This window comes from Suillus discolor (genome assembly GCF_016758755.1).
Source record: "Suillus discolor strain FC423 chromosome Unknown F5147scaffold_7, whole genome shotgun sequence".
Classification (NCBI taxonomy): Eukaryota; Fungi; Basidiomycota; class Agaricomycetes; order Boletales; family Suillaceae; genus Suillus; species Suillus discolor.
The window spans coordinates 27,592-42,153 of NW_024541254.1; the positions used below are offsets into that span (position 1 = coordinate 27,592).

Genomic DNA, 14,562 nt, shown 5'->3' on the forward strand with positions numbered 1-14,562 from the left:
CTATCGCGCTGTTGTGCCAAATAGCGTACCCAACTCCTGGAGACGTAAGTCGATGTTTCATGCCTACATGATTCTCACACTGAATGTCGTCTCTAATCACCCGCCCTCACATCTTCACCCCTCCTCGCATCTTCACCGACCTCACACGTTTACCTGCCCTCGTATCTTCACCCCTCCTCTCATTCTCACCCTCACCCGCCCTCGCATCTTCACCCGCCCCCGTATCTTCAAGCCTTCCTGTCATTCCTGTATCCCGTCCTCAAAGTACACGAAGATACCCATTTGTGCATGGTCGCCGTCGGCATCATCGAGGATATCTCACGTGCACCAGATGGATGGATGTGGATATGGGGGAATTGATGAGGAAGAAGAAGGGACTAATGAAGAAGGAGGTGAGCCTGGTCTTGAGGAGGCCAATGATGAGGTGGGACCGGAGGATGGTGAAGATGATGCTGTAGATGAGTATGAGGGGTACGCAGAGCTCTAGCAACTGATTGTCTTGTACGACACTGAATTTCAGTGATTTCCTGAATTGTTGCAAGTACTAGGATGGGTAAGCAGCGCTGACTTGGTAGCGAGAGTTGATAAATATGATTTTAGACTCGACCTTGCGGCAGCGACGAATGTAAACCAACAGTAGTCTTTTAATTATCATACAAGTCGCTACCGGTCTTTGCTACCTCCATCATACAAGTAACCACCAGTCTTCCCGCATCCATGCAAATCTCCGTGACACTGGCTTGAGATTACAAGAAATTCACCTGCAGTCTGCTGCACTCATACAAGATCACTGCAAGACCATATAATGATAAACAGACGTGCGTGCTGATATAAGCTTCACAAGACCATATATGATCATATATGCTAGTAACGCTACGTGTTGTTTTGTTGATGAGTATCGACGGAACGCGCCATTTGTCGACGCTCATATACGCCAGCTGTTCAGATTCCATCGATTTCCGTCATACCCCATGCGAGGGCATCTGTCCAATTCTTACTGGGCCTCAGGCCTCAGGCTCGAGCTCCGGCGCCCTATCTCAGGCTATCTGCAACTGGAACTGACAAAGAACATTCTCCACGATTGCAATAGTTGGAGGTGACGTCGAAGACTTATCAATTTACTGATCGGCGGCGGTGGAATGCAGGTAAGGCCAAATTTCTGTCCTCACATTGTATAAAAGGGACGGTATGTGACATGCCATCTATTCTCAGCCCCCCCTACAACTCATAAGCTCTGTTACTGATCATCAGAAATAAGAGGTCATGGATTCTCGCACAAAGACGATTTACCTCCCGAATACCATGACCAACTGGCCATGGCCTCGCGCACTCAACCCTCATTACGAAGCTGTGAAAATCGAAGCTGGTTTTTGGTTTCGTAGTTTCGAAACTTTGGATCCAGAGTTATTGAAAGCGTTCGACAAATATGATTTAGGTTGGAACTATTCACGATGTCACCTCTGAAGATAGTTGACGCGTATCGTTTTATAGCTTACGCGGTAGCACTGGCTCATCCCACTGTATCAGGAGGTTAGTATCCAACCCCTGGCGCACACTACTGAGCCTTGACTTTATTCTTGCCGAGTAGAACATCTTCGAGTCGGTTGCGAAGTACTGGATGTGCAACTCGTTGTAGACGAGGTCACCGATAGAAGCACTGCAGCAGGTGCCAAAGGAATAATAGACATCGTCATCGATGCCTTGCACAATCCTCATAAGATACGACCAGAAGGTGAATACATCGTTGGAGAAATGATGCGACAGTAAGTACCTTCTGCCAGTGCTTGTTTGAACATGATTCTGAATTTTGTGTAGATGTTCGGCTCGTGCGATGCGGACTATAAGCACGACTTGTTACCCCCGCTTTATTGATAGCTTTACGACATACCTTCGTGCAGTAGCTGTCGAGGCTATTGACCGCGAACAAGGACATTGTCTCGGTATCGATGACCATTTCAAGTACCGACGGGAGTCAGGTGGCATGTTACCTTGGTTCGCACTATGTGGAATGGAGATGAATCTCCCTGATGAAGTGTATCGCCATCCCGCCATCGTGGATATGCTTGAATGTGCTGCAGATTTGATTACAGTCGACAATGTAAAGTCGTACTAAAGACCTGGTTTCGAGTATGCTGACGATTTTAATAGGATATGGTCTCGTACAATAAAGAACAAGCAGACGGGACCGACTATAATTCGTTGATAACCGTTGTCATGGTAGAGTTTGGCCTCGACATAGGCAGTGCGATGGGGTGGGCAGCCGCCTATCACACCAAACTCGAGACAAGGTTTATCAACGGTCTTGCGAAGATCCCTTCATGGGGCCCTTCCACCGACATCCTAGTCAAGGAGTACCTTGATGGAGTAGGGAACTGGGTGCGAGCAAATTATTGCTGGAGTTTTGACGATCAAAGGTCCTAAGAATTTCCCAATGATATATTGAATTGTCATTTACGATGAATTATTTTGCAGGTATTTTGGCACAATGGCTACGGAGATACAGGAAAGTAGGCTCGTCCCATTATGGCCAAAGGTCCACAGCAAAGCCAGCATCCTGGGTGGGTGGCGAAGAACCATACTGATTGCCGCTGCGATCAGTAGCGGGTTTTTTGTATTTGTTTCAATCCATTTCCCCTAGATCATCTGTTAGCTGCCATTCGTCTACATGTTCCTATGTTGTCTCACGATATTGCCTCTCCGAATCCTCTCGTTTGTTATGTCCTTCCGAACGGGCCTGCAGGACTGAGCATGCACCATTGCAGTTACCAGTAGCATTATTTGAACCGAAGTGCCACGTCAAACTCTGAGCCGTTCGAGTCACGTCAATGCTTCAAGGATTTTGTTTGGATTAGAGGCTCTCGCCAAACAAACTACAACCGAGTCATTGACACATGCACAGCTTCCCTACCATGACAGTGGATATGACCCGAAGTTGTGCTGCGCCTTAAGCTTTGTGATTAGTACTAAGTGCAACAAAGCTGGTGAGCGGTGTAAAATCGATTTTGGCCTATCAATATTAAAATCGACGTGGTTCTAGTCTATCACCTCCCACACCTTGTGTCTGCTGCCACCCTTGTGCATGATCGATATTTCCCGCCCACTCATGCGAGTCTCCGAGTCTTCGATGCTCCTGCCTGTCTCGACATTGATTATAATTTGAATTAGTTCATACTTGAAATTTTGAAATTCAATCTATTTGTAGATCTCTTCGTACGTAGTGTGGCTCAAGAAGACAAAATTCGAGTATTCGATATCACAAGACCGTACCATATCATCACACACCGCCGGACCGCGTGCTATTTCACTACCATCGAATCTCCACCAGGACTCGGCCAGCCACCAAAGCCCCAGAGTGACCGTTTCCCGGACGTCCTCAATCATTATCATTTAGTGACTCACCGTTGCTAAGAGCTGTTAAGACGGACAGCGTTGAAGCCTCAACGAGCTTGGGAACGGGAACCATCATCGGGCCCCGAGTCCAGGCTGACACGCGCAAGCATCGCCGAAGATCACAGACAACCTTATGCTCGGAGGTCCGAAATATCTATCGGTGCAACACCAAGGACTGCAATACGAGTGACACAGCCTGCCTGCGAGTGGAATAAGGGCTGTTGGAAATACTGACTTGTGTAGATCGTGGTGATGGATCGCGCGGACGCCGGAATAAGGGATTAGATGCTCTGATGGGCCTATATCATATAACTGTACTCTTGCGCTCCTTCGGAAGTGGTTGTTCTGTGCCGGTTGAAGGAATACTTGGGAAGACCTCGAGAAGAATGCGGAGATGAAAGATTAAAACAACATCACTTTGCTGCTCCGGATGTCCTTGTTTTGTTGTCCATCATATAGCATCGGTCCGAGTTACTGCCTTGAACTGCGCAGTACATAATTTTGCTCGCTCATATAAAATTATTCGGTGAAAACCCTACAGGAGTGAATGTATACGATGCACGTACATCCATCGTAGATGCTATCTACCAAAATGGATTTCGTGTGGATTTAATTTAAGGCAAGGCCAAGACCAAGTCTTTCAATTTTTCGAAGTTGGGTGTGCCGTGTCCAGTGACTACAGGTATGATCAGCATGTAGACACGTCATAACTCTGTTTGCCTTCATGAACTCACCAGGATCCCATCCAACCGTGGCCTGCATACAGGTATCACATCAGCAATGTGACCTGAAGGCGTGCAGACATGACCTACATTGAAGCCCGGAGTTCCACATCCTGGGTTGCTCCCTTGGGTGATATCATTTAATGCAGTGTAGCCAGTGGAATATAACATTGGATTCAAAAAGCCGAGAGGAGTCTTTCCAGCATTGATGCGTACGTCGTTCAGCATGGATACAAATGCGGCAAAGGCGGGCGAAGCACAGGATGTACCACCGATTGGACTCTCCTGACCTTGATAAATAATAGAGAAGTATTCTGCTTGTGCTACCACGTCTAGATATGCCTAGAAAAATGGTTTTCATAAGATTTACGCAAGTTGAGGAGTCAACATACACGTCCGGTCCTAGAGATGATGAGTCAATTGTGCGTTGTGCGTTCGCCAGTTTGTAGTGACTTACGAATTATAGAGACCTTTGAACGTGCCGGGAGCGAGCATCGCTAAGTATTCAGAGACAGCAGCCTCCCGGTACGCAGGACGAGCAAACTTATACATTGTAATGCATGGGTCAGAAGGTTTTCATGTGGGGCAGAGATTACTTACATAGTCGCTGAATCCACCCCCAGAAAAAGACACGGCAGTCTCTGGGATGTTGACGGTACCACCAACAGCAGTCACGCTTTGGTCCAAATTGGTCACTGTACCCCTTGATCATATGCCTCACTATGGGCAGGAACAGGGGAATGTTGGCAGGAATTCTGTGACATTGCGCCCATCGTTGGATTTACATGACTGAGTGGCAAGGTCGGTATCGCCATCACCAACACCACTATCACTAGAGGCAAACAACAAAGAAACACCGCGAGCACCGAGAGACGACGCCATACCAGCGCAAACACGGATCGCATAGGTGTACGGGACAGTTTGTTCATGATCACCGTAACTGGTAGAGATTGTCTGAGGATCCATGGAAAGGTTTCGGAGGTGTCATTTGCTGTTGAGTTTCGAGGCGCGAAGTTCGGGCGCGGGGAGGATGTTCCAGATGGGTTGGAGAATGTCGATGATGTCCGCTGCTTCGCCTGTGTATTCGACTGGAGGTTCGGAAGGTGTTGACGAGGCATCGATGAGTTCCTGTGGTTGGGATGAGCACTTTTCATACTGTGAAATAATAGAATGTTACCTTGACTCGTGACTCAAGGGATTGGACTTCAAGTTGTGCGTTGTCCCTTTCCAGGCGAACGGCGTCCAGATCCTTTGAGAGAGTTTCGTTCCATATGCACTCGCAGCTCATCTCCGAGGCGTGCATGCTTATCACTATGCCCCTGCAGCGCAGCTGCTAACGTTTCAAGATGCGACGCGACCGAGGCAAGTAGACCCTGCAAGGACGTATCGGGGGAAATCTGGATACCATGCAGTGGCATGACCGTCCGAAGTGCCTCGGTAGCTTCATCCAACTCTGCTCGTGCTTCACCACCAGCCCTCGCATTATCCAGCTCATCCTGTAACGCACCACGCTCTGTGAATTTGTTATCCTCCAACACAGTTCTCTCCGCCTCCCATTCCTCTCTTGCATCCTCGAGCTCATCCTGGAGGGCACCAAGCTCTGCAAGTTTATCTTCCTCCATCACAGCTTTCTCCGCCTCCCATTCCTCTTTGGCATCCTCCCGCTCTGTCTTCAGCGCCGCGACCTCCTCATCCTTTTTCTGCAGTTCCGCATCGCACTTTGCCTGCATGTCTGAGAGTGCGCGTTCCATTTCAGTTGCTTCGCCGCTCTGCTCCTCTAAGACCTTCAACCGCCTCTCCAACCTCTCCACCTCCTTTTCCCTTGCAGTCAACTGAGTCCTGTCCTTTTCCCACTGCGCACGTTCCTCGAGTAATTCTTGACATTTCGCATTCAGCTCCTCGAGATGCGAAAACTCTTGCTCTAGCGCAGCGACAGTTTCCTCAGCAGTCTGAAGCTGCATACCCATCTTCGTCTCAATCTGTTCCTTCTCGAGACAGAGGTGAGATGATTCGCGTGCCATCTCAGCTTGTTTCTGGTTCGCAATGCTGAGGGCTTCAGTTGCAGCGCGGAGCTCGTCTTCGAGCGCGACGACATCATTGACGGATGGTGGAGCTTTGGGTATTTGTGCATCGGCGTGGCCTGCGAATAGGTGTGCACCGTCGAATCGCGCTTTCAGTGGTGGAGAGGTAGTCGTAACGGGGCTAAAGGCCGAACTCCTATTGGGCGTGTTCAAACCCGATGCATCCCCACTGGGCGTCATCTTTCTCTCCATCTTGGCGACGGAGAAACCAAGCACGCCTGTACGATGTTCCAAAAGTTTTCGTTCGACCTCGTTTGCTCGTTCTGAAATGCACCATAGTTCAGTCTATGCAGCATTGACTCTGCGTTCTGCAGCATCTAGCTGGTCGTTTGTGGCTTGTGACACTTTTTTGTGCGCAGTGTTTACTTTTGAAAGAGATAGAGCTGCATCGCGTATCTTTGTTTCTAACTTGAGCTTCCTCTGTGCTGCAGCGAGCCGAATCTTAAGAATTTGGTGTTCCTAAAGAAACAGTTTGTTTAAATTAAATACAAAGGCGCAGATCGAGTGAATGAATGGAAATCGAACCTTTTTGAATTCTTCGACTTCTTCCCCCCTAAGATCTCACATTCGCGACTTTCTACGATTGCTTCGCTTGTGAGAAGACTCATGAGGAGGTCGTCTCTTATATTGAGTAATCCTGAGGTGCGTTTCCATCCTGAAGCGGTAGACGTTCTTGGTTGTAGGGGGGTAAAATTCTTGGAGATGAGGGATCTGGGACTGGGGTTGGGGTTGGGACTGGTTTTCGTAAGGGAGAAGTGACTCGGGATGAAGCAGGCGATGCCGAGCGGTCTGAGCCGTTGGCGTCGTTACCGTTCCCAGTGTCAGTAACGGATGCTACCGATGACTGTTTCTTGTTTTTCTTGATGAAAAGTCCCGGAGTTGTCGTAAGAGGAGAACCTTCGGAAGAAGGCAGGGCTGACGGTGCTGGCGATATAAGTGTTACAGGTGTTGGTGGTGTTGGTGAACTGGTGGACGAGCTCCCGCCTCCCAAAAGTTTTCGGACGCCATTCATTTGTAGTATAATTGGCAGATTGGCCTGCCTGCAGAGAGCAGTGCGCAACTAGCCAGCAAGCCTTGGGAAATCCGGTGTTCGTTCATTAGGTATTGTTCCGGGGCGGTTGTTTATAATTGTTGAATTCAGAAGATTAGGACAAACCTTGACAAACAACCCATCGCATGCGACACGACATCAGTGAACCTATGAACATATTAAAATGTCATAGTTGACTATGTATTGACAGCAATCACAAGAATCCTCGAAAATGTGGCGGGGGGGGGGGTTACATGACCTTATGTGGGAACGATGAATTTTCCAGGTAGGCTACGAAGCTGTCCTATGTTCTGCATACCATCTTCTGCTTGGATTATCCTGCCAACACATAGTGAAACTCAAGCGAACAAAGCAAAATGCTAGTTCGTAATGGTGAGGGTAGATGTAGAAATTTGCCAACTGGCACTGGTGCAAAGTCCTTTCGTCATGTGGCAATCTGCAATTTGATATGTCCAGTGCGAGAGCTGCAACTCCTCAGACTAGTTGTGAATTGCTGCTGTTAATATTTGCTTGCATAATATCAAATGTGAACTTCACATTTGACAACTTGTTCGTTCAGTGAAACTCAGGGCACAAGACACCTGCATTGCACAAAATTACCCATACTGACTAACATGTCTATCATAAGCTTCGCATGGAGTCCTGTGACTACTTCACATCGCATCCATCGTTAAAGTATTTTGTCAATCATGCTCTACCGGCGCTGATTGGAAGAGTGAACTCAACTTACGACACCGGAGTTCAAGATAGTCTCCTTTGTGACGTCCGATATTCATAGTCATGGGTTTCAATGAATATTTGTAAGCCGCTGGTCTAGACTCCTTGTCGACCTAGATATTTCCAGACTGCCGTATTGAACATAATTCTATGTTTCAATGCTCATGAGGGACTCAAACCAAACAAGTCCAATATTTTATTCAACTGCGAGACAACAGTCAGGAAGGACTCAGAAACTAGATATGGTATTGTTGAACTATCAATGTTTTGGGGAAAGGAACCTCTTTTAGGTTCGTTCGACAGAAGACTAACTCCAGGACCCTAATGAGAGGGAAAAGGGCAAGAATGAGCGATGTTTCCCCCAAGTAGAGGGAGCAGAGGCGCACACAAAGGGCCAAAGAATCAGACGTCAAGTCAAGGCATTTCAACCATAGAACCAAGTTCTAAGGGCAAACATAAGAAATGTCAAAGAATACCTAAAGGCAACACACCTGAGGCTACAGGCAAATCTGTCCTCGAGTTAACCCTAGGTGGTCTGCAGGTCTTTTCAACCACACTGCAACGTCTCATTCCATGACATCTGGGCCAAGGGAAAAGCCACCCCCAGAGACGTTCTATGATGGACAAGCGACAGACTGAGAAAGGCAGCTGGATAGTGGTGGGAGGGGTGGGCCAGACACTGTGAACTTCAACCCCAAACTCCACTGTGGAGGAGCCCCAGCCAACAATGTGGGAAAGATTCCCAACAAAGACAGGTTGATGAAGATGGGGTTCAATCCCCAAGGAGGCATCCCAAGCCTGACGATAGACAGCAATGGTATCACCAGCACCCAGAAAGGGGATGCCAGAGTTACCAGTGTCAAAATGACAATCGAACATCCAGGAATCGTGGTCAGATAGGGGTCGAGATCCATCAATAAATAAAGATGCAGCAACAGAAATGACAGATGAGGAGACTAGAGGGAGGGAGGGAGTGAAACCGTGCTCAAGAGAGAGGTCTGGGGTATTAGGACGGTCGACAGATAGAATATGCATGTGAAGGAGAGGAAAGGGAGACTGGAGCTATGCAAGACCCTGCAACGCTTGTTAAATACTCCAATGTCATCAACTGGGTCCCTAAATGAGGAGCCGAACAGGTGACAATCGCGCCCACAAATTAATGGGACAAAGATCCATAAGGTCAAATTAAGGCTAATGGATCTGCCTAGCCCAAGCATGAGGCCAGGGAGAGAAAAGGGTCTGACAACCAATTGATGTTAATGACAATGAAAATCATGTGTCCTAACTGACCCAATACCAAGGAGCATGAAATACTCTGGAGCAGGAAGCCTGCCCACTGGTATCCAAGAACATCTTGATGATAAACAAACACAGAGGGATGGGAGGGAGGGAATTTAAAAGAGCAGATCGATGTTCAAAGGTAATGACTCTAGGAGATGATCGATGTGCTGATACACGCGCCAGGCTGTTGGTAGCGAGAAAGAGGAGAACGAAGCTGTCCTTACTCGGCTCATACATAGACTTTGTTCTATGCGCGTGTTCGTTCCTCACTCTTACATAAAACCTGATCTATGTTTCAATGCTCGTGAGGGACTCAAACCAAACAAGTCCAATATTTTATTCAACTGCGAGACAACAGTCAGGAAGGACTCAGAAACTAGATATGGTATCATTGAACTATCAATGTTTTGGGGAAAGGAACCTCTTTTAGGTTCGTTCGACAGAAGACTAACTCCAGGACCCTAATGAGAGGGAAAAGGGCAAGAATGAGCGATGTTTCCCCAGAAAGGTAGGAGCTTGACGACGCAAATAGCGCAAGCTTGCCCCAAGTGATAGGAGGGAAGTGAAGACTCACAACAAAATTTTTAACGCACAGGAGGCAATGCATAACGTGTGAAAGGTTCGAGTATTGGCGTGTCTTGAAGGTATGGTGCCATGATGACAGCGTGTTGTCTTAAATACCTTAAGAAAGCATCACCACCCCATCTACCCATAGACTTCACCGTTTCGAAGGGAACTCCCCGCAACAAGTACTCCAGTGTGCCTCCAATGCGGATACCATGGCCTTTCAAAGGCTCGATCTGAAGAGAGCATGAGGCGCGGTCCAGACCATGCAGAAACTCAGAGCGAGTGAGTGGACGAAGACCAGTGCGATGCTTCCAGCTAAAAAGAGGAGCTGATGCGGGCGCGGAGTTTACTGCAAGATGATTCGACAATGCATAAGCCGGGTCTGCATCACCAGATTGTGGTGCGAAGTACAGGTCTTCCCCAGTTGGGGACATCTTGGTGCAAGGTAAGTGTAAGATGGTGACACGTAAGCCGTGACGGTCCTCTCCATAACGAATGTCTGAGCGTTTGACATGCAAGGAGGGATCAAAGGCAGACAAAGAGCGGAGAGTTACCTCTCCCACGCGTGCGAGAGAGAAAAAGGATACAGTGAGGCATCCAAAGATTGCGGCGTCGAGAGGAGCTGACAGATCTAGTACTGAGTGTATAGCAAGCAAAGTACTGATGGTGAAGGGGTGACACTTTACATGTTTTGATGTAGCTGGTGCTAAACACGCAGCACCTGCTAATGCCGAGGAGATTTGCGCTGAGTCTGGTAACCAGTCGAGTCCATGTAACAGGTGCCAGGCTCGGACACCATAAAAGTAATTCTCTAGGGTTTTTCCGGAGTACAATCCAGCGCAGCTAGCAATGAAGCTCAGCAGTAAAATGGAGGAGGCAGGGCCACGTTGGTCTTCGGGAATAAGCCGGGCATCGCAAAACACATGAAATACTAGTAATCCAGCACCGTAGGTCTCACGAGTGCCGGAGGCAAGCGAGTACCCAATAACTGTGAGGATGCGATTGAGATCAACATCTGTCAAAGCAATATACGTCCCACTATGACCAAGAGGTTTACGGCGAGTTGAAGGCAGCCAGAGGCGAAGACGGTCTTGAGCTAAACAGTGAGGACGAAGGTTTGAAGGTAAAGGATTGAGGGAAACTGCGTAAGGTCTGGGACTGGCGGTGGGCAGTGACTCTGGCGCTAACGTGGCCATGTTTACAAAGCGTGACTCGTTAATCACTCCAACTCTCTCGGAACCATAAGAGTTCCTCTCCATAATCCCAGTGCTCTGGCCTGTCAGCCACTGAGAAAGTACTTGAGTGCCGTTGAGAGTGGGAACAGGAGGAGGAAGACAGGGTGTCAAATTCATCGTGCACGAAGTCTTGAAGGGCGGAGGGGAGAATAATGGGGGGAAGAAGCATGGTGGTGGGAGGGAATACTCCACGCGAGGGACCATCTGCTGGGTTGGACACACTGGGGACATAAGAGAGGTGGAAGGAGGTGTGAGGACCAAGAGGTTCGAGCATAGAGAGAATGCGTCGAAAGACGCAGTTGGTTGCCCAGTTTCGGCTTCTTCCATTCTTCCAGCCCTCAACGACTCCGAGGTTGTCGCAGTGTAAGCGGAAATGTCCACCAGCCGAGGGAATGCCAAGGCGGATGATGCAGAGTATGAGTAGTTCGAAACCAACTGCTTCGGCCCAGCCGATGTCTTTGGCTCCGTTGAGAGATTGCCAATCTCGGCGCAAGCTCCAAGCGCGCCAAAACCCCTTGATAACAACTCCAATTCCGACACCGGAGCTTGCATCAGAGAATGCATGGATGTCGATGATTGAGAATGGCTGAGGGATGATCCGGTGGAGGGAAGGGCAGGACAATTGCTCTGTCCACCATGCAAGGTCCTCGTTGAGATGCTGGACAGAGTGATATGGCACGAATGGACGTGAACTGGCAATGCTGAGCATGGATTCCAAGGACGTGAGATAGGCACGGCCCTGGGGAAGAACGAGGCAGGCATGTAACAGTTTGCCATAGAGCTGCTGTGTTTCGAGAAGGACATGAGTGGGACATTTGAGCCACCGAGCGATGGCCGCCAAGTACTTTTCTCTTTTGGCATCAGCCAATGCAATGATGAGACGTGTGAGGTTCCACAGAAGTCCAATGAATAAAACGGTATAAGCGAACTGAGTATCCTTTGTAATCTCCCAAGGAATGCCCAAATTGATGGAAGACTCGTCAATATCAGCGAAAGAACTACTGAAAGGTTGGTCTTCAGGAGTGCGATTAGAAACTGTGGAGAAGTCTCGTAGCGGGAAACGATGATCCTCACTGAATACCTCGCATGTTCCATCCTCAAAGGTATCACCCTCAAACCAAATTCGACCCCCCGTTTGACGCATGCCACCAGTAGACAGGTGCTGGCGTACAGAATCGCGATAGCTGTTATAAGCACGAAGATGTTCACACCTAATCCTGAAGAATAAGTGGTCATCGACCCACTTCGTGAGAGGACCGAGTCCCAATGCGCAAAATAAGTCTGCACCAGCATCAGCAACGTAACCGTAGGCTCCTGCTGAGGGCCCCATACCAAACGAAGTACAGGTGTCCACATAAAACGAGTCAAGGTCGGACCGCACAACAGTAGCCGGCCATTGGGCAGACAGAAGAGGGATAGTTCTGTAAGCTTCTGCAACATCTCTGGTTGCAGCCTGCGAACCAGGGGGAAGGTGGCGTATAATGGAACAGACCGTGTCAAAAGTGCCCCAGGTGCAAGGGAAGTTGTCGGATATAACCATGGAGTTGATCGAGGGCTGCGGAGCATGTGGAGAGGGAGAATGCGGAAAAGAGAAGTTTTGAATGACCCGAAATCTACCGGGTTTACCAGACTTAGGAATGATCGAGACTGGTGACGTTTGAAAGGGTCCCACCAGAGACTGTAAGTCAGAACGTGTGAATGGGCCGATGTACCGACCAGCAAGAAGTTCTCAATCGATGATGTCATCAAGTGCCTTGCTATGTTCCATGAGAGAGGGACTGTTGAGGGGAATTTGAGAAACGAGAATGTGAGGGAGATCCAGGTCAAAACCAAAGCGAAAGCCGTTTGTAATCTTGTGGTAACGCTCCCGAAGACCATGTTCCTCAAGCAAAGCTTCCCAAGCCAACACATTATAAGGACACACTGGATGAGAGCGTCTGTGCTCGAGGGCAGTTTTGAGCTCCATGGGAGAGCGAGAGACACCCGGAGCATAGGTGTCGTTCGTCGTGCAAGCGAGATGGGCAACTTCGACCTCGTTGCCAATCGACACAAAGCGGCTTGTTGCTGCTTCGGACGAGCAACTGGCGAAGGACCCGTTTGCTGACGGTAGAATAGGAATTGTCCCACAGGCGGTCTGCGGGACATTCGGCGAAAGGATGATTGTTGCGCCTGAGACAAACGGCGCACACGGCGGGAGAGCGTTGGCCGTGTGCGCCGTTGGAAAAACCCGCAGATGAACGCGGTGTTTTGTCCTGCCTAGCGCTTTTGTTACGCGAGGAGGGGGAAGGAGAGCGCTCACGCTCAGCCACTGATGAGCGCTGATTGACAGAAGGTATGGAAGCGTGAGGTCTCTTTTTGGAGGTGCGATAGTCCTCTCCTGATGACCTGGGGTTCAGACTGTGCAACCTCTAGAGACCAAACATAATCGCAAATGCAAAACGCAGATCGCATACCGCAAAATGAAAATGCAACGCAACGCAAGTAACCAAATATAAGTCATAGATAGTATCATGACAACAAGTGTGGATAACAAGTGGAAATGAAGCAAACAACATTAATATCGATTTGAAATTTTAAAATGAAGGAACGAACCTTGAACTCGAAGTCTAAGTCAGCACGCTCTCGTTCAGCGTGATAGAGACGATCGAAGGTCCGTGACAATTCAACTTCGTCAATCAGAGCGATGTTCCATGCTCCAGCAGGCAATGGAATAGCTTGATGCCACGCCCGACGTTGTTCCTCCTGATAGGCAAGGAGAGCATGCCGCTCAAGAGCATTGTCAGACGTCCAATAGGTGTGTGACATGAGTGCACCGAAGAAGTTAGCCAACATAAGAACGCGTGAGCTGTCCCAGCCGCGTTGTTGTAAAGAGGCAATGAAGCGAGGGATGGCATGAGAGAAGTCGAGCGGAGCGAGGAGATGATCAGCGATCACACCAGAGGCAGGACACGCAGCGTTGGCAGCAATCCAGGTGGTGGAGCCATCTGTGGCAGTTGTCGGTACTAAACTATCGTCATCAGTAGTGTGGAAATTCAGCCGCGCATCTGCGAGCCCTTTGTTGGTCCAGTAGTAAAGCTCAATGAATTGTACTTTGTCCAATTTACGTAGAGCGAAGTCAGACACAAGTATAGCTTCGGAAGCCCGTGTGGGACAAGGGCGGTCAGGGATGGGAATATGGTGTAGACGGTTTTTCTTCTTGTCCTCTTCAGCAAGCAGGTCGGCTTGAAGCTTTTCAGCGGCCACATGCTGGGTGGATGCTTCGTCGATGATACGTTGCTCCTCCGCGGCCGCTAGAGCATCAGCTGCAAGTTGCCCCTGCCAGCGGATCCTTAAAGTTGAATTAGTGGCGGTCCAGATGGTGGTCAAGATGGCCGCAGCTTGCTCGTCGGTGGTCGAAGGACCGAGCAAAGGCGCGCAACTGCTCTGAAGATCGGTGGAGGTGAAATCCGGACACTGTTCAAGATGCGGATCAGCCGAAAGTCGAGTCATAGTAAGATGTAAAAGAAAATTTAAAAGAG

At 48.9% G+C, this 14,562-nt stretch overlaps 5 protein-coding genes across 5 annotated transcripts; 1 reads left to right on the forward strand and 4 right to left on the reverse strand.

Moving 5' to 3' along the window:
* Window positions 1-872: 872 nt before the first annotated feature.
* On the forward strand, window positions 873-2,808 carry F5147DRAFT_379691 (terpenoid synthase). The gene is made up of 6 exons (XM_041429471.1): window positions 873-1,435; window positions 1,492-1,530; window positions 1,589-1,763; window positions 1,816-2,098; window positions 2,149-2,414; window positions 2,473-2,808. The coding sequence occupies exons 1-6, from the start codon at window positions 1,264-1,266 to the stop codon at window positions 2,636-2,638; spliced, it is 1,101 nt and encodes a 366-aa protein (XP_041297101.1). The 5' UTR covers window positions 873-1,263; the 3' UTR covers window positions 2,639-2,808.
* A 1,191-nt stretch (window positions 2,809-3,999) lies between these two features.
* Window positions 4,000-5,078, reverse strand: F5147DRAFT_569143 (peptidase S8/S53 domain-containing protein; the record flags this gene model as incomplete). The annotated part of the gene is made up of 6 exons (XM_041430941.1): window positions 4,000-4,146; window positions 4,203-4,454; window positions 4,505-4,514; window positions 4,570-4,655; window positions 4,713-4,788; window positions 4,834-5,078. 6 exons carry the CDS (start codon window positions 5,076-5,078, stop codon window positions 4,000-4,002), a joined length of 816 nt encoding a protein of 271 aa, XP_041297102.1.
* On the reverse strand, window positions 4,966-6,385 carry F5147DRAFT_833908 (uncharacterized protein; the record flags this gene model as incomplete). Its single annotated transcript, XM_041443890.1, has 2 exons — window positions 4,966-5,240; window positions 5,290-6,385. The coding sequence occupies one exon, from the start codon at window positions 6,383-6,385 to the stop codon at window positions 5,318-5,320; it is 1,068 nt and encodes a 355-aa protein (XP_041297103.1). The 3' UTR covers window positions 4,966-5,240; window positions 5,290-5,317.
* A 6,569-nt stretch (window positions 6,386-12,954) lies between these two features.
* Window positions 12,955-13,203, reverse strand: F5147DRAFT_568880 (uncharacterized protein; the record flags this gene model as incomplete). Its single annotated transcript, XM_041430920.1, has 1 exon — window positions 12,955-13,203. A coding segment is annotated over one exon (249 nt), but the record flags the coding sequence as incomplete, so codon positions are not given.
* Window positions 13,204-13,552: 349 nt separating this feature from the next.
* Window positions 13,553-14,533, reverse strand: F5147DRAFT_568656 (uncharacterized protein; the record flags this gene model as incomplete). Its single annotated transcript, XM_041430910.1, has 1 exon — window positions 13,553-14,533. One exon carries the CDS (start codon window positions 14,531-14,533, stop codon window positions 13,553-13,555), a length of 981 nt encoding a protein of 326 aa, XP_041297105.1.
* Window positions 14,534-14,562: the final 29 nt, after the last annotated feature.